Consider the following 21,731-nt stretch of genomic DNA (forward strand, 5'->3'; position numbering starts at 1 on the left):
CAACTGATACATAACTAATTGCATTCTTTTTTTTTTTTTTTTTGGTGAGGGATCCTAGACTGGAAGACCAGGGAAGTTCAATAGACAGTAGACATAGTGGAACTCGATTTAGTAAAGCATTTAATAGAACCTCTTATAATATCATGTGAACAAGGTGGAGAAATGTGGGCCCAAAGCCTCCCCATTGCCTGCAGGACAGAGTCCAAACTTCCAGTGTAGTGTACAAGACCCTTCAGAACCCAGCCTCTCTCTACCCTTCAGCACCATTCTTTGAACTACCCATGCTCTAGTTTTTTTACCTCCTTGCCTTTGCATATACTGTTCCCTCCGCCTGGAATGCCCTCATGCCACCTCAGAGGTGCTAAAATATCACTCATCCTTAAACTTCAAACGCAGATGCCATCTCTTCTTTGGCACTTTCAGAGAGAATTAGTTTGCTCTCTCCTCTCTCCAGTTGTTCTGCGCCATCATTCCAGCAAGTACCCTTTGGTGTCCTAATGATTTGCTCATGTTTACCTTCCTCATTAGACTGGGAGCTCAAGGTCAGGCTCTTTTATTTCTCTCTGTTTCCTTAGTATCTTCACACAATTCTCAGTCCCTTAGAATACATGCTCAGCAAATATTTTTCAAGTGAATTTCTTAAATATAAAAGAAAAATAAGCTTAATTGTGAAATGTATGGTTTAAGTCTTTAAGTTATTAATTTAAACAGTTCATTTGAAACTCTTCCAAACTTTTTTCTATTTTATTAAAATCTAAATCCAAAACCCTGCCTATACATCAAATGATTTTCTGTTATGGATAAATTCCTACAGTATAAAAAGAGCTGTACAGAACCACAGTTCTTCTTCCTGACCATTCGATTATAATTCCTTTAGAAGAACCCTTCCCAGACAAGACTTAGTTCTGCTTTTTTCTTGGCAACTTCATTTCAGTAAAGGGCCTGCACCCAAAAGGTACTATTGGGGAAGGATATCAGTAAACAGAGCTCTAAAAGTGTTATGTAGCTTTAAATAGCATGCTGATTGGGGGCCTGCATACTAGTCAACAGACCTGGATCTGCAGCCCTCTCTGCCACCTATTAGCCAGGTGGCCTTGGGAAAGTCACTTGATATTCTGTGCCTCCATTTTCTCACCTGAGAAATGAGGTTTAAAACCTGCCTCATGGTTCTGGACAGGTAGCTCAGTTGGTTAGAGCAGTGCTCACCAACCTTTCGGATCTCATGGACCACCAGTGGTCCGCGGTCCAACGGTTGGCGACCACTGGATTAGAGCATGGTCCTGGTACACCAAGGTTGCGGGTTTAATCCCTGGTCAACCAATGAATGGATGAATAAGTGGAACAAAAAAATCAGTGTTTTGCTTTTTCTCTCTCTCTCTCTCTCTCCTTCCCTCTCTCTCTGTCTAAAATCAATATAAATTCCTTAAAAACAGTACCTGCATCATGAAGTTATGAATGTAAAGCACTTAGCACAGGACCTGAACACACAGTAAGTGCTCTGGAAATAAGTTGCCTCTCATTATCATCATTATTCCCCACCCTGCTGCTTTTCTCTACCAGGACTGATTTTGCACCCCCTCTTACCGGCCCCCTCTCCCCACCGCCAGGGGACATTTGGCAATATCCAGAGACATTTTTATTTTTATTTTGGTCACATCAAGTGGGTAGAGGCCAGGGATGCTGCTAAGTCTCCTCCAATGCACAGGACAGTCCCCACAACAAAGCATTATCCAGCCTACGGTGCTTACAGGCCCAGTTAGAGAAACCTGCTTTAGAGGTGTGATTCTCCTGACTGAGTTAGAGTTCTCTTTAAAATCAAAGTGCAGCCAAAACCAGTTTGGTTCAGTGGATAGAGTGTCGGCCTGTGGACTGAAAGGTCCCGGGTTCAATTCCGGTCAAGGGCATGTACCTTGTTGCGGGCACATCCCCAGTGAGGGGTGTGCAGGAGGCAGCTGATCGATGTTTCTCTCTCATTGATGTTTCTAGCTCTCTATCTCTCTTCCTTCCTCTCTGTAAAAAATCAATAAAAAATTTAAAAAATAAAATAAAATCAAAGTGCAGAGGGTTGAAAATTAAGTTTGGTAAGAATGTTAACATCGAAGAACATCTTAACCCTTATCTCATGTTGACTAGTCTGGAATCCAGTGAAGGATCATTTATTCTCTCTCTTGGAGAAGAAGGCTTTGCTCAGAGGGATCTTTATTCCCGTTGCTGTGAATGACAAGTTTTTAATTAGCTCTCTATATGGTAGAAATTCTGAAAACTAGAAGAATGACAAGCACCTTTAAAACGCCAGTCTGGATGAAGTAATCACCCAGGCATGAGACACTGGATTCTGTTCCTTTGCAACTGTGTCATTAACGACATGCTTCTTTCCCAGAAAAAAAGCGTGACTACCAGAGTCTGGGGTGGCCCAGCCCAGACGAGTGCGTCAAACTCCGCTGGGTAGAGCTGACTGCCATCGTGAGTACCTGGCTTGCAGTTTCTTCAAAAAACATTGAGTGAGTATCTTAAACCTCTCCCTTTTCCCTGGCATTCATGTACCGGTGACCGCCCTGGGCCTCAGCGACATCCTGATGCCCTCCTTTGTCAGCAGCTGTGAGCAGAGGTGGTGCCTTTGCCAGGCAGGAAGAGTTGGTGGTTCAGAGGATGACCATTGCTGACCACAGCCCACAGATGGGCGCAGCCAATGCACTAAACAGTCATTGTGCCCCATTCTCGGTGCCTTTACCCACACTTCTGTAACTTACCAGATTTACTTCGGATTGAAGATTGGGTCCCTCTTAGAAGCATGAAACCTATAGTCTCACTGACATTATGCACTTGAAAAAGGAGTTGGAGCAAATCTGGAAAACACCTTCCAAAACATGTGGCTGCCTCTGTGAGAACTTCTTTTTCCTTCTCAGGCACTTGTTCAAGTGTTGGAGTTTCCCAAGATTTACCACTCAGCCTTTATAATCACCCTATTCAGACTGATCAACTCCCAGAACTTCTAGCAGTTTGTTTTCTATTTTTTATTCCTACTAAGTGCCTCTAGCAGTGCTTAGGCCAAAAGTTTGGGAGTCATCCTTAACCACCTTCCACCTTACCCCTCAGATCCAGTCAGTTACCACTTCTTATCATTTCTACCTGATGAGTTTTTTTGCAAAACCATCTGCTTTTCTCCACCTCCATTGCTGCCTCCTTAAATCAGATCACCATCATCTCCACTTACATTCTTTCGGTGTCTCCTGCTGATCCTCTTGCTTTATTTCCTCTTGGCTCTATTCAATCCACTCTCCCCACAGTACTCAGAATTCTTCCGCAATTATAAGTCAGTTCTTCAAATGCTCTACTTTGTACTGCTCTTTCCAGTGGTCTGCACTGTCAGTCTGCTCCTGTGCATCTCTCCGTCCCCAACTCTGTCCTCTCTCCCATCAGGGCCTTCATATGGCGTGTCTTCCTTTGCTCTGTCCTTACCACCTTCTCCCTGCCAGGTTAATGCATACTCATCCTTCCGGTCTCGCTTAAATCATCCTTCCTCGGGGAACGAACTCTTCACTATCTCCCTCCTCCATCATGGAGAGGAAATAGGTATCCTCCTATGGTGTGGCACTGGCATTGTACCATGTTTTTGTCTTTTATAACTTAGCGCATCTTCAACAGTTAAGTCACTCACAAGACTATGAGCACCATAACGGGGGGACTGGGTATGTTTTGCTAATTCTGATAGCCCTGGAATTAAATAGCTATAAATAAAATTTACTATCTAAACTTCTGTGGGGAGGAGTATGTTTGTGTCAAAAGGGAAAATAAAAGAGGAACAACTTGTGGCTCTTTACCATTTTCTATACCCTGGAAAAAGACATCCTAGAAGAAAGCCCATCTGGCTTAAAACCTCCCCAGTGAGAGAAGGTGGCCAGCAGGAGTGAGCAAATCCGGCTCCATGCTGCAGAGGAAGGAGCCGCTACGGGGGCCGGGAACTCCTTGAGCACAGGACTCAGATCCCAGCACTGCTCCTCTGATCTGGGATGGATCCTGAGTCATTCATCCAACAGGCAGTTACTGCCAGGCACGGAGTCCTCACCCTGGTGTCATGAGAGAACAGACTAAATAACTTCAGAGATCTCTTCCAATCTGAGAGTCTGTGGTTCCAGGCAATCTTGATAACATATTGAAGTCATGACCAGCTGATTAGTAACACACTTTCTCCCACCCAGTCAAATGTTTCTTGGCTAATGTGGCCATCTCCATTTTCAGCATCACGGAACACATAGATTTTGCCACTCCGATCCAGCAGCCAGCAATGGAGCCGCTTTGCAACGGCAATCTCCCTACCAGCATGCACACCCTGGACCACTTGCACGGGGTTTCCAACCGAGCCAGCCTGCACTACACAGGCGAGAGCCAGCTCACGGAGGTGAGTGCTTCGTTTCACTCAGCTTGTCTGTGGTTCTTATCCCCCAGTCTTGGCTCAACTAAGAGCAGAAAGCACTATTGCCAGGCGATGTTTTTTTATTGTTTTTAAATAATTTTTATTGATTTCAGAGAGGAAGGGAGAGGGAGAGGGAACTAGAAACACCAATGATGAGAATTATTATGGGCTATCTCCTGCACACCTCCCACTGGGGATGGAGCTGTAACCCGGGCATGTGCCCTTGACTGGAATCGAACCCAGGACCTTTCAGTCCGCAGGCCAAAGCTCTGTCCACTGAGCCAAACCAGCTAAGGCAGGCCATGTTTTTTTTGCCTTTTTTTTCTTTTCTTTTTAAATATATTTTTTATTGATTTTGTACAGAGAGGAAGAGAGGGGGATAGAGAGTTAGAAACATCGATGAGAGTCATCAATCAGCTGCCTCTTGCACACCCCCTACTGGGGATATGCCCGCAACCAAGGTACATGCCCTTGACCGGAATCGAACCCGGGACCCTTCAGTCCCCAAGCCGACACTCTATCCACTGAGCCAAACCAGTTTCGGCGCCTTTTTTTCATTGGCTGTCATTTTGGTGGCTTTAGGTTCAGCCTGATTATTTCAGGCCCCAGGACTAAGCTTATGCTTTCTTTCTATGACCAGGCAGTCTTCATTCTAACTCACTGCTCGGGGTAGGTAGCATTCTGCTTGCTGTCAGACAGAGGCTCCCACGAGAAATATTGGGGCAGTTGATTCTCCTGTTGGCATTCTAAAAAAGGAAAGAAAGGAGGGCAGACCCAGAATATACCAAGAAGAAATGGGAAAACGTACCACAAATGTCCAACAATAGAGAATTTGTTACATAAATGTTGGTATAGATGTGTGATAGTAAAAAGTGGAATCATTAAGAAAGATGTATAGGAATATATTTAGTCACACAAAGAAATTTATTACGTGAAAATGGTGACAGTATGCAGTGGGATCCCATATTCTGTGAGAGAAATATGTGAATACACAGAAAAATCGGAAAGATATATGTGAAGATATTAACAGTGGGTATGTTTGGGTGACAGGATTACAAACGGCTTCTATCAATATTTTCTTTATTCTGTTTTCTAACATTGCTAGAACGAATGTGCTTTACGTGTCTATAATTTTTGTTAACTCGGAGAGGACTGAAGGGATGAGATATAATGGCCTTGAACGCATCTCCATAAAATGCCTTACCAACAGGACCACAGATTGTGCCCTAGGGAAAGAGCTTGCGTTTGTGGGAGAGTGCCCTACTCAGCGGCAGAAGCGTTGTCTAGACGCTGCCTCACTTTCACTCCTCTCATCTCCCGTCTTCCTCCCTGTGCCAGGTATTACAAAATCTCGGCAAAGACCAGTATCCACAGCAGTCCCTTGAGCAAATTGGCACCCGAATTGCCAAAGTGTTGGAAAAGGTAAGTCACCCTGTAGAGAAGCTGGGAATTATTGCCACCCTCTGATGTCTCCAGAGTATTTGTCACTTGGTGCTGGTAACCTCCTCTGGTAGTTACTTGGCACTTGGTAACTAAAGGGACGACGTGCAGTAGCCCCACACAGAACGTTTCAGTCATTTTCCTGTTACTGTTCTCACCACTTGGTTAGTATTTTTCTGCTGCTTCACTTACCGTCTGTGAAGAAAACTACCTCATTGGTTTTCTCCAGCATGGGAGTGAGAGCTGGTGGTCCGGGGAACCCCGCAATCTCGGCATGAAACAAGCCAGGCGTTTCAGGTGAAGAATAGTAGTTGTGGGTGGGAAACACACCTTTAAATACCCATTGCTCTTGAAATTGTGAAATAAGATATTTGGAAAACCGCATTTTCATACAGCCTACAGAAAATAGAATGAGTCTCCCACACTGCTCCTCTGCCGCCTCTGTGTGAGATGTGTGTAGAGCAGCGATTGTCAACTGCTGTGCTGCTAGAATTTATGAAACGTGCAACAGCTGAGTGTTTAGTCAGGGCACTAACCACTTTTCCCTTAGACTATTTAAAAAAAACAAACCAAAAACCAACACTCAACAATAGCCATCTGCTGTAAATGAATCAAAAGTATACCTATTTTTGGTCTGATCAGCAAAAAGTATATTTTTGGTATGCTGCAGAATCTTAGTAATTAGTTTGTGTGTGCTATGAGATGAAAAAGGTTGAAAATCGCTGATGTAGAGAACACAGCTTTTTACATTAAAATTAATTACTTTATGGTCCCATATCTCTCTACTTTATTACTATATATATTGAAGAATACAGTGATTAAGAGGATCAACTTCCAGCCTGACTTTGCTATACAATAGGAATAGTATAATCACACCAATTTAAGAGAGGAAGCTGAAAGCATGTAGCAATCACTGTTCCGTGTCATTCTGAAATCCATCTGGACATATGTCATCACTCCCCCTACTTCCAGAGTAGGGACTGTTTCTGGCAGTTGATAAAGTTTCATTTTCTAACCCTGCAAGTCCTCCCCGCCAGGCCCGCACTGCGTTAGGTACTTTTTCTGAATTGAGAGATGCAGCCTCACTGTGTTTTGCCAATAAACAGCAGTGCCTCCTTCCAGCCTCCAGCAGCCAGTTCCCCGAGCTCTCCCAGCTCCTGCAAGAGTCTCACGGCCGCGCCTTCAGCAGATGTCTACAGCCATTCTCAAACAGATGCCACACGTTTTAACTTTGTCATGGCCACACTCCATTCTTGATCCAAAATACTAGTTCAGTTAGCTGCTTCTGCCTAAAAAAAAACACCCGAAATTTACTGGCTAAAGCAGAACGGTTATTTGCTCAGTTATTCTGCAGTCTGAGTGGAGCTCAGCTGGGCATTTCTTCTGGACTCCCTTGGCATCATTCATGCGGCTGCAGACATGTGGAACCTCCTGTGGGGCTGCCACCGAAGCAGGCTTTCCCCACATGCATGGTGCCTCAGCCAGAGCGGCCGGAATAGCCAGGCTCAGCTGGGAAAGCACTCCCTCCACGTAGTCTCTCAGCGCCCTGGCTGCACCTGTTTACACGAGGCCTCACCTCAGGGCTCTACGAGGACGAAAGCAGGAGCATCCAGCCTCCCAGCCCATGCAGGGGCCTGGAGCGGCACCACTGCCCAAGCAAGTGCCAGGGCCTCTCAGATCCACGGCAGGGAAGTGTCCTCCGCCTGCTCGCAGTGACAGAGCATGTGAGGCCCGCCCTCACTCTACCACAGTTCCCCTCACAGGAGCCACGAGGCTGACAGCTTCGCACCAGAAATGATGGCAACCCGAAGCCAGTCCACACCGCTAAAGGTAGGAGAAGAAAACAAGCCTAAAATTCTCTACCAGCACAGACATCCTTCAAGTATGAAGGTGCAATAAAGATGTGTTCAAACAAATAGGAATTCAGACTTCAACACCGGTAGGCCTGCCCTGAAATAAGAATTAAAGGGAGTTCTTCGAACAAGCAAGGGGGAATAAAGAGCTTCGGAGAGGAAAATATAAATGACAGAACTACACAAAATAAGGCCTGCAGTACCCTGAGGAGCTTCAGTTTTATACATACTAAAATTCACCGGAACAGTAACATGATGGGAGGGGAGTGAATGGAATTTAAAGTCCTAAGATTTAATTAGTATCAGCCACGTAGTAAAAGTAATCCTTTGCATTGGACTGTCATAAGTTAGAATGCATGTTTCAAGCGGCTGTCTAACTATTAAAAAATGGTTTCAAAATATAATTTAATTGAAGGATAATGGAACAATGTAAAACATTTAATTCAAAGAAAGGCTTGAAAATAGAACACAAATACAGAGCCAAGTATACTGGTAGTTAAATACAAAAGGATTATATAATTTAAGCATTTAGTATGGAATAGATTTTTTAAAAAAATCTGTACGCTGCTTATAAGAGAAACACTTTAAGATGTTAGGGTACAGAGTGTTGAGAGTACAAAGATGGAAAATAATATACCATGCAAACAATGAAAAAAGAAAGCTGGGAGAGCTACACTCTTGTTAGAAAAAAAATAAACCTTGAAGCAAGAAGCATGACTAGAATTGTAGGGCTACAATGAAAGAGTGGTAATGGGAAATATTAGTGGTGGTATAGAGCGAGCATGGCAAACTCTCACATGCGGCCCACAACGAATATTTTTGCGGCCCAGCCAATATAACGGTATGTAAGAAACATTTTAATAAAAATTTCGTAACTTAATTTTTACAATATCCTCTTATACATAATTGTTAAGAACGAACTACAACTAATGACTGATTATTATAATCATGTTGCATTCGTTTGCCTTATGCTCCTTACGCGCAGGCGCGCCATTACTCTCCACTAATATTAGCAGCGAATATTTTAGTAGCCGATTGCCACGTCATTTGTCTTGTACTGACTTGTTTGGTGTGCACAACAGGAAATATTTTGCTTTCAGAGAACAAGAAAAATAGATTTTCATTATGCTTATTTGTGCAGTTATTCAGTGTCTGGTAAGTTAATGGTCAAGAAAAAATATTAATTTTTATTAAAATGTTCTATTTTTATGTTAACGATTACTCATTTATTTCAGCCCTTTGTATTCAGCAGGTATATAAAAATAAATCTACGTTTCTATGAAAATTGAAGCTTTTGTCTTTTTGTGGCCTTTTTTAAAGCTTGTTTATTTGGCCCGGGTTAGCCTTTGAGCTTGACATGCTTGATATAGAGTAACATTTAGGATGGTGTGTGCCTCTGGAGAAGAGGCCAGAGGCTGGAATAGTGTAAGAATATGTCGGTAGGCGCAAGTTTATTCTTCGATAGGGTGGCAGTTTCTAGGATATTCATTATTTTGTGCTTCAAAGCATAAGTACACGTTTTATACAGTTACATATTTATTATATATAATTATGTAAATGTTATTTTGTATGTGTCAAGTATAATATTAGCATTGACGAAAGATGATTGTATTTGTAATATATTTTTAAAGTATATTTTTATTGATTTCAGAGAGGAAGGGAGAGGGAGAGAGAAATAGAAACATCATTGATGAGAGAGTATCATTGATGGACTGACTCCTGCATGTCCCCTACAGGGGATTGAGCCTGCAACCTGAACCTGTGCCCTGACCAGGCATTGAACCATGACCTCCTGGTTCACAGGTCAATGCTCAACCACTGAGCCATGCCTGCCGAGCCAATTGTATTTCTTTAAAAAAGAATCCTTTAGGGAAGCCAGTCAATGTATGAAGTCACTAAGAAGGAGGAATAAAATAGGCTGGCTTCAGATTTCTCTGCAGCAGCCATCCATGCCAAGAGGAAATGGAGCAATGCCAACATGATATTCAAGGAAAGAAAGAATGAGCCACGATTTTATATCCAGCCAGCTGGCCCTCAAGTGTGAAGGCTGCAGACAGAAAGTTTTGAACATATACGATTGTGCTAGTGTCCTAGGGCTGCCATAATAAACTACCACTGACTGGGTGGCTTAAACAACAATTTTTTATCTCACGTTTCTGGAGGCTACAAGACCAAGATCCAGGTGCCAGGAGGGTTGGTTTCCTCTGAGTCCTCTCTCCTTGGCTTGCAAATGGCAGTCCTCTTGCCGCCTCTTCACATGCTCATGCCTTTTTACACTGACCTTGGGATGTCTCTTTCTCTTCCGTAACTCCTTCACAGACACAGTCAGCCTGGAGGAGAGCCCCATACAAATGGCCTCTTTACTGTAACCACATCTTCAAAGTTCTTGTCTCCAAATACAAGTTACATTCTGAGGTACTAGCACTAGAGGTTGAGACTTCAAATATGAATTTTGGAAGAACACATATCAGTCCATAACAATCTCAAGAGAATATTATTCCTGTGCATTCTTCTGGAGGAAACTACTAGAAGACCAACTTAGCCAACCAGAGATGATTGGGGGAACCAGATAAAAGTTTATGTCAGTGATCAATTAATATATTTAATTGCAGAACTAATATAGAAACAAAAGTAGGCAATAGGGTGACAGGACAAAATAGAAGGGCAATGTGCCCTGACAATGAACAACGATAAAATTACCAAAATATTAGACTGGGAGAACAAAATAAGCTAGGAAGCATGGTTAGCTTTCTGATTGCTTCATCTGTAATTGCTGGGAGGTAGAGACCATCCATCAAAAAGGGCAAGTTAAATAGATAGGAAAATCCAAAATTAGACCTAAATTAAGTACTAGAATTTTGTCTTTGGTAAAGGCAGAATCTCAGTGGGGGGAGAGATGAATTATCCATTAAATTTTATTAGGACAATTTAATAGCCATCTGGAAAAAGTAAGCTGGAGCCATATTACTTATGCCAAGTTAAATTTCAAGTGGATCAAAATTTTATGAAAAATAAAACTATAAAAGTTCTGCAAAGACGTATTGATCACCTTGAAATAAGCAAGACCTTTCTAACCACCACTGAAAATCCAGCTGTCATCAGAGGTAAATACACTGAACTGTGTAGAAATGAAAACCGACGTCACATAAGCACCACAAGTTCAGGTGGGCTGCGAAAACTGAGGGAGTGCGTCTGTAATTCATGTCACCGGCCATGGACCAATCTTGCGAATACGTGAAGAGCTCTCTCAAATGGATAAGATGAAAGCCTCACAGAAAATTTTAACAAAATATAAGAATAGATACATAAAAATACAAAAGAATGTCAAACATGAAACGATCAGCTCAATCATAAGAAATACAGATTCAAACCGCATTTTTCACCCCACCAAAGGTATAAGAGTTTAATAACACACTTGGCGGAGAGGCTATAAGGAAGCAGGACACGCACGTATTTCTGGTGGGAGACTAATTTGTACGATCCTATGGAGGACAGACACTGTGATTTCTATCAAAATGACAAGTGTGAATCCCCTTGACACCTGGAAATGTATCCTCCAAGTGCACCCGCACAAATGCAGAATTGCCCCTAGACTGGTTATCTGTGCAGCATTATTTGTAACTAACAATGGGAGAGAGGAATATCCACTAATAAGGATCTATTTTAATAAATAATGGTGCCTCCATACAATGAAATACTATGCAGTTGATAACAAGGAGGAGGTTTCCTGTACTCTGATGGAGAAAGATCTCCAAGTTGTATTGTTTAGTGAAAAAAATCTAAGTGTAGGTATATAAGGAATAAGTTATATTAAAAAAGAGCAGGGTATAAGTCTGTATTCATAGCTGCAGGTATAACAGAAAATTCTAGAAGGTTACATAAGAAACTAAAAATAGTGTTTATTGATACACTGTAGAGACAAGGATGGAAGGAAGGCTTTTGACTGTATATAACTGTATAATTTCCAGTTTTTGAAACATGTGAATGAGTTACCTGTTCCAAAAATTAAGTCATTGTAGATGAAGAACATGGACCTGAAATACAGCTCTGCTGTTCAGTAATTGAGTAGATTTGGAAAAGATACTCGACCTCTCTATGAGTCATAGTTTCTCATCTATAAAAAGGCTGAAATAGTAGAATCAAGCTCATAAGATTGTTCCTAGGATTAATGAGAGGATGGAGATAAGGTGCGTAGCGGGGTACCAGCACTTACAATAGTAAACACTCAGTTAAGTGGTTATTAACTCGTGTTACTGTTCCTAATCTTGGTGGTAAATGAACACGGTGTTTAAGAGACATTGGCTTTACTGTCCATTCCTCCGTAGAACCAGACGTCCTGGGTCCTCTCCAGCATGGCAGCCCTCTACTGGAGAGTGAAAGGCCAAGGGAAGAAGGCCATCGACTGCCTGCGCCAGGCCCTCCACTATGCTCCACACCAGATGAAGGTGCGTGGGCCTCCCAGGTCTGACTCTCTGCCCCTGGGTCCTTTCCATCGCCCAGTGGAGTATGCTTAGGTCTCAGCTGGCTCAGCCAGGACGATGGCAGAGGCTGGGATAGGGCAGAAGAGCCTGTGGCCGCCCTGATGCCAGGCTGCAGGCTTGTGAGTAAACGCATCCTCATGCCTTCTCCGCCTCAGCAAGTTGGGGCATAGCGGAAGCACTTCAAGGTCACTGTCAGAGATGGCATCATTGAATACCCCTTCCACCGTATCAGAGCCACCCAGCATATGGCAGGCCCACTGGCCTGGCCGGGCCACCACCTTAGAGGTCGTCCTGGAATTAGCTACCTCCTGGGCCTGGGGCCTGCTGTATTGTGTTACTATACTTCTGAAGTAAGCTTGCTTCCAGACATCGAAACAAGAAAATTTCAATTTCTTCATGCACATCAGCCAATTCCTGTTCCTCGTTCAACTTCACCACACACACACACACACACACACACACACACACACACACACACGGCTAACCCCCTATAACCTCAGTCTTTTCAAAAAGCCCATTATTGCTGTGATGACTGAAAATGCTCAGTGTTTTTAACAGCACATTGTACCCACACGTGCTGAGGTCTGCATTAACCTCCAGATCTCATTCTCCCTAAAGACACGCTGATGTCTGTGTTTACAGGGCAGCACAGGGAAAGGGGAGGGCCCCAGGCTCTTTCCCCAGGCATTGCCGAGTTCTAAATGCAGCTCTGCCTCTCACTAGCTTTGTGATCGAGGCACGTTATTAAGCCTCTGTGACCTCATTTATCGTTACACACTCTTATGGGTGTCCACTTAGGTCTAAAATGGCTCCTTCTCCCACCCCCAACCCATTTCTTCTGAATCTCCTATAGAGCCCAGTACAATATGATATAGATAGTTGCTCAGGTAACACATTTAAAGGGAATAAATATTTGTGATGATGATAATGTTGCCGTTGTTCAACCCATCACTCGTGCTCTTTACTGCCAGGCAATAGGGAAAGGGATCAGAGAGCTTCTACTGCAGAGGGCCAGATAGTAAGAAATGTTAGTGTGGCGAGCTCAACAGCTTCTGCTGCAACTGCTCAGTTCTGTACAGTAACATAAAACAGCCACAGAAGTAAGTAAAGGGATGGGGTGCTTGTGTTCCAATAAAATGTACTAAAACTGGCAGCAGCTGGATATGGCCCGTTTGCCAGAGTTTGCCAGCCCCTGCTTCAGAGGTGTGGTGGTCTTTGCAGGAAGTACTTTTGCTCGATGACAACGTGACCCACGGTGTGGCCTGTGACAGGTGTCAGCCCATTAATTGTTTAATGCTGGTTTGAAGTGAGGTGAGGAGATTGCACCAGAATGTAAGACAACAGCTCCCCTCAGCAGAGCGTTTCTTCAGCTTTGTTTTGCTTGTGTGTGTGTGTGTGTTTTGTTGATTTTAGAGAGAGTGGAAAATAGAGAGAGAAACATTGATTTGTTGTTCCACCCATTTGTGTATTCATTGGTTGCTTTTTGTATGTACCATGACCGGGGATCAAACCTGCAACCTTGGAGTATCCGGACAAGGCCCTAACCAACTGAGCTACTCAGTCAGGGCTCTTTGTGGTGTTTGTTTGTTTGTTTGTTTTTTGAGGCAGGACTTTCTCAGTGAGAGAAGTAATGCATTGGTTTATAGTCTGGTGCCAGCTCCTTCCCTGTCACAGACCAGTAGCCACCAGCAGACTAGCTCAACGAGTTACCAGGAAAGCCGGCTGCATTGTTTATGACCACAAACACCAAGAACGAAAGCTCACTGTTCTTCCCTTCTCTCCCTTCTCCTTCCTCTCCCAGGACGTCCCCCTGATCAGCCTGGCCAACATCCTGCACAATGCCAAGCTCTGGAATGACGCTGTCATCGTGGCCACCATGGCGGTAGAGATCGCGCCACACTTCGCTGTGAACCACTTCACCCTGGGCAACGTCTACGTGGCGATGGTGAGGCTGGCGTGTGGGCAGGCACACCTGCTCTGCCACCGTCTCTCGGGGCTCTGTTTTGCTTTCAGATCTCATGTGACTGTCTGTCCTCCAGTTTCCTGGAAGGTTTGTGTCCAAAATTGGTAGCTAGCTCCACCAAAGGTATATTTTATAGATAAGGGGTTTGTGAGTTTTTTAAAATAGTAAATGGAATTCATCTACATAGTCTCAAGTAACAATGACAACAGAGTCCGATTCACCTAAGTTTTCTGGAGACACCACCTGTTCCGGAAAACCTCACTCACACTCCACATGGTCGTTGGGCCTCAGACCTAGCACTGTGCCCACGGTGCCCTGTGCATTTTTCTCTTGCTGTCTTTTCACTGTGCTTTAGAATTTCTGTTTAAGTATTTGTCTTCCCCAGACTAGGCGCTCCTTAGGAAAAACACTGCTCTTCATCTCCCTGTTCCCAGCACTTAGTGTTTGGCACACAGTAGATGCTCACCAAATGTTCAGTAGATGATGAAGTGCCTCTAGCTTCATGGGATACCATTGACAGAGAAAAAAAGCAAACCCCCCCCCCATCCAGAACGCTCATTCTGGTCAGAAACAAGGACCCATTTGAGAACTTGGAAGTTCTGGCGGGTCGCAGAAGCTACAGAGCTGAATTTAACATGAGAATCATGTCGTCCGCTTCCCTCTAAAACCCGGAGTCCCACCGTGGGGCTGTTCCAGGGCGCGCCGAGGAAAGGGTCACAGAAGGAGCAGCTGCAGGCTGCTTCAGGGGTCATCCTCAACTTCAAGGGCAGGAAGTGTAGTTTGGCCTGGGGGGTATTGGTCAATGTGCGATTGCCCTCTGCTGCTTGAAACTGAAGAATCTACTTTCATCCCCAGCAAGTGTGGCATTTTCTGCTCTGAAGAGGCATTCTTCCTCTTATCTGCCTAGAAGGAGTCATTTAACCAGCTGGTGTGGGCTGGTTTTTGGGAGGATTAGTCTGCATAAAAGATAAACACCTTTGGTGGCAGTGATCATTTCTAAACCAGGCCCATGTTTTTAGATGTTAGGGAGAATAAAAATTGTTTCTAAGTCTTAATTGAGGTATGTATCTGATGTTACTTCCATCTTTCCTGCTGCAGTAGAGTATTCAGGCAGATGAGAAATGAGCATTTGTCGGGCATGTTTCTAGAGGTTTCCATGGGGATTGAATGGAGGAACTTGATAAAGCACCTAGCACAGTGCCTGGCACACACAGGTACTCAGGATGCTAGTTCCTACTCTTACCGCCCCAGCTACTCCCGCCTTAGCAGTCCTGTGTGAAGCGACATGCCCTCTGCTTCCTGGCGCCGCATGGTTCTCTTTGTGATGTTGCAGGTGGGGGTGGAGGCAGTTGTTTCCTCTCAAACCTGGTTTCTCAGCACTTAGGTCCATTGAGAAAGTGCGGCAGCTTGTCACTAGCACAGAGGTGTATTTTGAGGGGTTCCCAGTATATATTTTGTCTGGCGCTAGTACCTCTCACATTTGTCCCTTTTCCTTTTGCAGGAGGAGTTTGAAAAGGCACTGGTGTGGTACGAGTCAACTCTGAAGCTGCAGCCCGAGTTTGTCCCGGCCAAGAACCGAATCCAGACCATTCAGTGTCACTTAATGCTGAAGAAGGGACGACGTTCCCCGTAGGGCACCCTTCTTTCCTCTCTCTCTCTCTCTCTCCCCCCCCCTCTCTCTCTCTCTCTCTCTCTCATGCTCCTAAAAAAAGAATAAGAAAAGAAACCAATCATTGTCTATCTACTTTTAATGACGTGTGAAAATAACCGAGTAAGACTTATAACAGGACTTTTATGTATGTGGGAATGGTTTTGTTTTGTTTTTAAGCTCCTTCCCCCAGCCAACCTCAGAAACAGATTTCCGAAAGGAAAATGCAGCTGAAAGACGGTGTGTAAATACTGAGCCAAGGCGTTTCTGGAGCCGTGCTGTCTCCAAAGCCTCGAGGCCTTCAGGGCTCTCCGCAGTGGTCCAGCCAGCCTCCCCCTCTGGGCGGGGGACGAACCGCACACTACGCTCTCCGCTTCCCGTCCCAGCCTCACAGCCTCGGCTGCAGAAGCCCAGCCAGCTCCACTGGGTGAGAAGCAGCGCCCTTCGCTCTCCGCCAGATCTCCCTGCTGCCCAGTCTCGCCCATTCCGTTCCGTGCTGCTATGTGACAAACTCGGAGGTAGCCTGCAGGGGAGGCAGGGGGGAAATTATTTTTAAAACAAATTATTCACAACAGCGAAAACCCTTAGAATCACCTGACCATTGTATGTTATTTATGTTGGGGAGGGAGGGGGGCTGAGGAGGGGAAACCAGTGGTGTACAACATCTTTATCATGTGTACGTTGATTACAAATCACAAGGGAACCAATAAGTGGAAATCTTATATCCCAGGTCTATATATATAGAATATGTATATTTGAAGCCCTCTACAGACTGGGTCTGTGTTTTACTAATTCTCTGTTCGCTGTGTAACCCATCTTGGAATAAGGTGTGAGTGGCAGCTCCTTCTCCCCAAGGCCTTCAAACTTAGCTCCTCAGGGGAGAGCTGAGCCAGGGTCCAGTGTTTCAGTACAATGCTGTCACCTCTGGTCCCAGGGGAATCAGAAACTCCAGACATTTGGGAATCTTCAAGGGCACATACTGAGAACAAAAATAAAAGTCGTCTATGATCAAAGCAGGTGTGTCGTGTGGTTTTTCTTCAGAGCGGGCTACCTGGGACAGCTGGGAAGCCCGCCTGTCACTGCATCTGAGCTGGAGTCCTAGGCTGCCTTTTTCTTTCCACAGCCCGGGGAGGGGAGAAACATCTTCACTAGCCTTTATGGTCCATGAACGTATTAGCATGAACCTTTGGCCAGGAAGGATGTGGGATGAGCAGGTGTTCAGAGTTGGGTGTGTGTGGACCTTCCCAGGAAGGGAGGAGCAATGTAAGCCAGTCACATCCCCTCCTGGGAGAGCTGGTCCTCAAGTTTATCAAGTAAGCTTCACGGAGACTTGGTGAGAGTTTCACAGAATGAAATTGAGCAGCCCATTGGGACAGGACTCCACGGGAGACGGAACTTGTGCAGACGTCCCAAGAACATGATCAGACATCAATCACCTCAGACACTGGAGCACAGACCATGTGAGTGCCTAGAAGAGATGCGCAGTCAGACATGCCTGTGAACTCTCTGTCCTTCATGCAACTAGAGTCCAATCAATCCCACACAGTTTTGTCCACTGTATTCTGAGAATAAGCTCATTGGTTGCAGAACAAAGTGAGACTTGAATCACTAGCAAGATATTTATAAATTAATGTGTGTATATTCCTTTCTACCCCACTTATTCACAGTTTGGTGCTCAGGTTCCTGAAACGCTCAACAGTTGTTTTGGGTTTGTTTTTTTAATTTGCATACAATGAAATTCAATCTTCGGTGTGCAGTTCTGTGAATTTTGACAAATGCATAGTCACGTAGCCACGACAACATCATCCCCTAAAAGACCCTCATGCTGAGTCTTTGTAGTCAAACACATCTTTAACACTTGGCAACCGCCAATATGTTCTCCATTTCTTCCTTTAACATATTGTCACAGAATGGAATTCTGTAGTATGTAGCCTCTTAAGTCTGACTTTGTCCATTTAGCATGAGGCACTTAAAATTCATCAGTGTTGCCTGAACCAGTTCATTGCTCTCTATTGCTGAATAGTGTTCCATTGTTTATTCACCTGTTGGGAGACACTGGGATGTTTCCACCTTTGGGAGATTATGAATAAAGCTGCAATCAGCATTCATTACAGGTTTTCATTTCTCTTGTGTAAACAATTTAGTGTTTGTTTTCCTGTTGTTGATGTACCGAGTTCCTCCTATGTTCCAAGAGTACTCTAAAAGTTCTCATGGAATAAAACTCATATAAGCCTCACTCCAACCCAAAAGTACAGGTACTGTTGTTACTTCAATTTTAAGAATGAGTGAGATTACATGACTTGCTCAAGACCTTTGCTGGGAAGTGATCGAGTCAGACTAACTCTGGGCCAGCATGCCCAAACACCATGCTCTCTACATCCAGTATCTTATTTATTCCTCACAACTACAAAATGAGGTAGACAATACTATTCCAATTTTATAGATGAGAGGACCAAGCTCACAGGTGAAGTAATGGTTCATAATTACACAGTATATGCTGGAGATTTGCCTCAATTAGTACATCTTCCCTGCTCTGCTATACTTTCCTGTATAACTTAATTCTAGTGACTATACTTCAACCTTAAATGTTCCTTATTTGCTTTCCAGGGCGTTGATCTTGTCTCTCTCATATGTGTTTCATATGTCCTATGTCTGTGTCTCCTAGCACTAAGTACACTATATTATGTTAAAAATTTATACTTAATAAATGCTGAAAATTTTATAAACAATGCAATTAATATGTTCCTCTTCTTCCTGCTATTGGAGTTCTGAGGGCTTTCCATCCACATCTTACAATTGTTTAGAAAACCAATCTCAGAGAAATGAAATATCTTGCTTCTCTAGGATGGAACTTGCAAACACACACATTTCTGCCTCAGGCTCCCTGCTCTCAATCTGGCTAAGAGGAAGAAAGGTAGTCTATCCTTCACTACCCAAGGGCTCTGCATCATTGGTTAAGAAGAAGGTGGGGGTGGGGGCAGCTTTGTGCAGATAATTTCCCTTTCCTGGGCCTCCAGCAATTCCTATGCCTGCCATTGTCTCCCAACTAGTGGTTGAATCAACAGCTGAGAAGACTGGCTTCTAACTTCAGCTTTATGTGGTGATTCTAATGGTCAGACTTCTAGTGATCAGATGTGCCTTGCCTAGATCTAGTCCCATGTTTTCCCTTTCCATGAAAATGCAACCAGGCAAGTCCAGCTCTACCTACAAGCATTCCATTCAGCACTTGTTGATGTCCAACACTGTGAATGAGACACTAGACATCGTTTCTGCCCTCAAAGAGTCACATCTAGTTGAAGAGACAGAGACTTAAAAGACAGAGTCCACTCCAGCAGAAACCTGAATGTTGAAGACTCAGAAACAGTTCTCTGACGGACCTATTATACGAGTCCCCTGGGATTGCATAGACTTTTCTAGGTGCACACGCCTTGGTTTGGACACCCCAAGCAGAGTCCTCCATGGCTCAGCCCTGCCTGCCTTTCCATGCTTTTCTTTTGCCGCTCATTTTTCATTCAGCAAACATAGATTGGACAGAATACAAATTTGAAAAGATATTTGCACCCATGTAGCACTATTTACAATAGAATACCCAAGATATAAAAGTAACCTAAATGTCCATCAGTAGATGACGGTACATAAAATATGTGGTACATCTATACAATGGAATATTAACCATAAAAAAGAATGGAATCTTACTATTTGGGAGGGACAGGAATGGACCTAGAGGATACCCTGTTTCCCCAAAAATAAGACAGTGTCTTATATTAATTTTTTCTCCCAAAGTTGCGCTAGGTCTTATTTTCTGAGGATGTCTTATTTTTGGGGAAACACGGTATTATGCTAAGTGAAATAAGTCAAACAGACTAAGACAAATTAAGATTTCACTTATTTGTGGAATCTAAAATAAATAAATGAATAAACAAACATTCATAGATTCAGAGAGCAGCTGATGGTTGGGTGTCTGGGTGGAAAAGTGAAACATCACTCATCGTTGATGTTTCTATCCCTCTCTCTCCTTTCTCTGAAATCAATTTAAAAAACATTTTTTAAGAGAAATAAAAGGTGAAGAGATTAGGAAGTACAAATTGGCAGTTACCAAATATCACAGGGATATAAAGTACAGCATAGGGAACATAGTCAATATTGTAATATGTTTCCAGGTGGGCACTAGATTTATCAGGGGCATCATTAGTTATATAAATGTCTAACTATATGTTGTACACCTGAATTAATATAATATTGAATGTCAGCTGTAATTGAAAACAATACAAATTAAAATAATAAAAAACATGGATTGAATGCTATTCTGTGCCTGGGATTGTGTTGCCACTGCAGGTAAATCTGTACATTGGGGGGCAGCAGAGGAGGTGTGTGTGTGGGAGGGGAAGAGGTGAGAGATGAGTCTGGGGCCAGATCATGAGCAACATCATAAGCAGAGCTAAGGAGCTTGGGCTCTATCCTGAGGAAAATGGAGAACCACTCTTGGGCTCTATCCTGAGGAAAATGGAGAACACTAATTCGTAGCTTAAAGTACTTTAAGCTACGAATTAGTGTTCCCTCCACACATCAAACTTCCCCATTTCTGTGCCTGGGATCATGCTATGCCCACTGCCTGAATGCCAGCTCCTCCCACCCTTCTCCTATACTCACTCCTTTAATTCCACTCGTCTTGTGAGGGGCTGTCCAAATATCACAGGACACCATGCTCCTACAGCATCTGTGTTAACCCAGTTCGTGACAGTCATCACATTGAATGGAAATGAGCTACATATCTTTTCTATGATTGGATGCTTAGCTCCATGTTTAATGTCTATATCTCCTGCTATAACAACATATAGGCCTGGAACAAAACAATCCTATATAATAAAAGGGTAATATGCAAATTGACCAAATGGTGGAACGACTGATTGCTATGATGCGCACAGAGAACCAAGGGGCAGACACTCAATGCAGGAGCTGCCCCCTGCTGGTCAGTGTGCTTTCACAGGTGGAGTGCCACTCAGCACAATCTGGGCTCATGGCTAATGAGCAGAGTGGTGGTGGAGGGAGCCTCTCATGAGGAGCAGGCCTAAACCATCAGTAGGACATCCTCCGAGGGCTCCAAGACTGTGAGAGGGCGCAGGCCCGGCTGAGGGGACCCCCCCACCACCACCACCAAGTGCATGAATGTTGTGCACTGGGTCTCTAGTTATTTGATAAAAAGAATAGTTACTGAACTACTGAACAAATGATGAATAGCAACACCAGGGAGAAGAGACTAGAAGCAGATAGCTATTGAAAGGGAGAGAGAAACCCTACCTGCTTTGGCTCAGTGGATAGAGCCTTAGCCTAGGACTGAAGGGTCCTGGGTTCAATTTCATTTAAGGGCACATGCCTGGGTTGAGGGCCCAATTCCCAGTAGGGGGTGTGCAGGAGGCAGCCAATCAATGATTCTCATCAACAATGTTTCTATCTCTCTCTCCCTCTCTAAAATCAATAAAAATATTTTTATGGAAGGAAGGAAGGAAGGAAGGAAGGAAGGAAGGAAGGAAGGAAGGAAGGAAGGAAGGAAGGAAGGAAGGAAGGAAGGAAGGAAGGGGAAGGGAAACAAGGGAGGGAGGGAGAAGGAGGAGGGAGGGAGAAATGGATGGAGGGAGGGAGAGAGAAGACTCAGTTAGGGAAAACTCCAGAGGACATGTGGCGAAGCTGTTCTCTCTTTATCTCAACCCAGACTCTGAGCCACCCACACCTCCTGATCCCTTAAAGCGCTTTGACTAGCAGCAGGCATACCCTACACAACTAAGTAATGTTAGCACTTCTTCATATATATTGTATATATATATTATTGATTTTTTTTTTTTTTTTACAGAGAGGAAGGGAGAGGGAGAGAGAGCTAGAAACATCAACCAGCTGCCTCCTGCATACCCCCTACTGGGGATGTGCCTGCAACCAA

General features: G+C 44.0%; 1 protein-coding gene across 8 annotated transcripts in view; it reads left to right on the forward strand.

The window, feature by feature from the left end:
- TTC17 (tetratricopeptide repeat domain 17) overlaps window positions 1-16,812 on the forward strand; it is a 70,125-nt gene extending 53,313 nt beyond the window's left edge. For 4 of the 8 annotated variants that reach the window (XM_036428379.2, XM_036428382.2, XM_036428381.2 and 1 more), the window contains 7 exons: window positions 2,381-2,501; window positions 4,240-4,399; window positions 5,753-5,836; window positions 12,033-12,152; window positions 13,990-14,133; window positions 15,653-15,809; window positions 15,845-16,812. In XM_036428379.2, the coding sequence (XP_036284272.1) occupies window positions 2,381-2,501; window positions 4,240-4,399; window positions 5,753-5,836; window positions 12,033-12,152; window positions 13,990-14,133; window positions 15,653-15,784 (761 nt within the window). In that variant the 3' untranslated portion in view covers window positions 15,785-15,809; window positions 15,845-16,812. The other 4 variants (XM_036428380.2, XM_045578114.1, XM_036428383.2 and 1 more) reach the window with 4 other exon arrangements.
- Window positions 16,813-21,731: the final 4,919 nt, after the last annotated feature.

The sequence above is a fragment of the Pipistrellus kuhlii genome, unplaced genomic scaffold (assembly GCF_014108245.1).
Source record: "Pipistrellus kuhlii isolate mPipKuh1 unplaced genomic scaffold, mPipKuh1.p scaffold_m20_p_9, whole genome shotgun sequence".
Taxonomy (NCBI): domain Eukaryota; kingdom Metazoa; phylum Chordata; class Mammalia; order Chiroptera; family Vespertilionidae; genus Pipistrellus; species Pipistrellus kuhlii.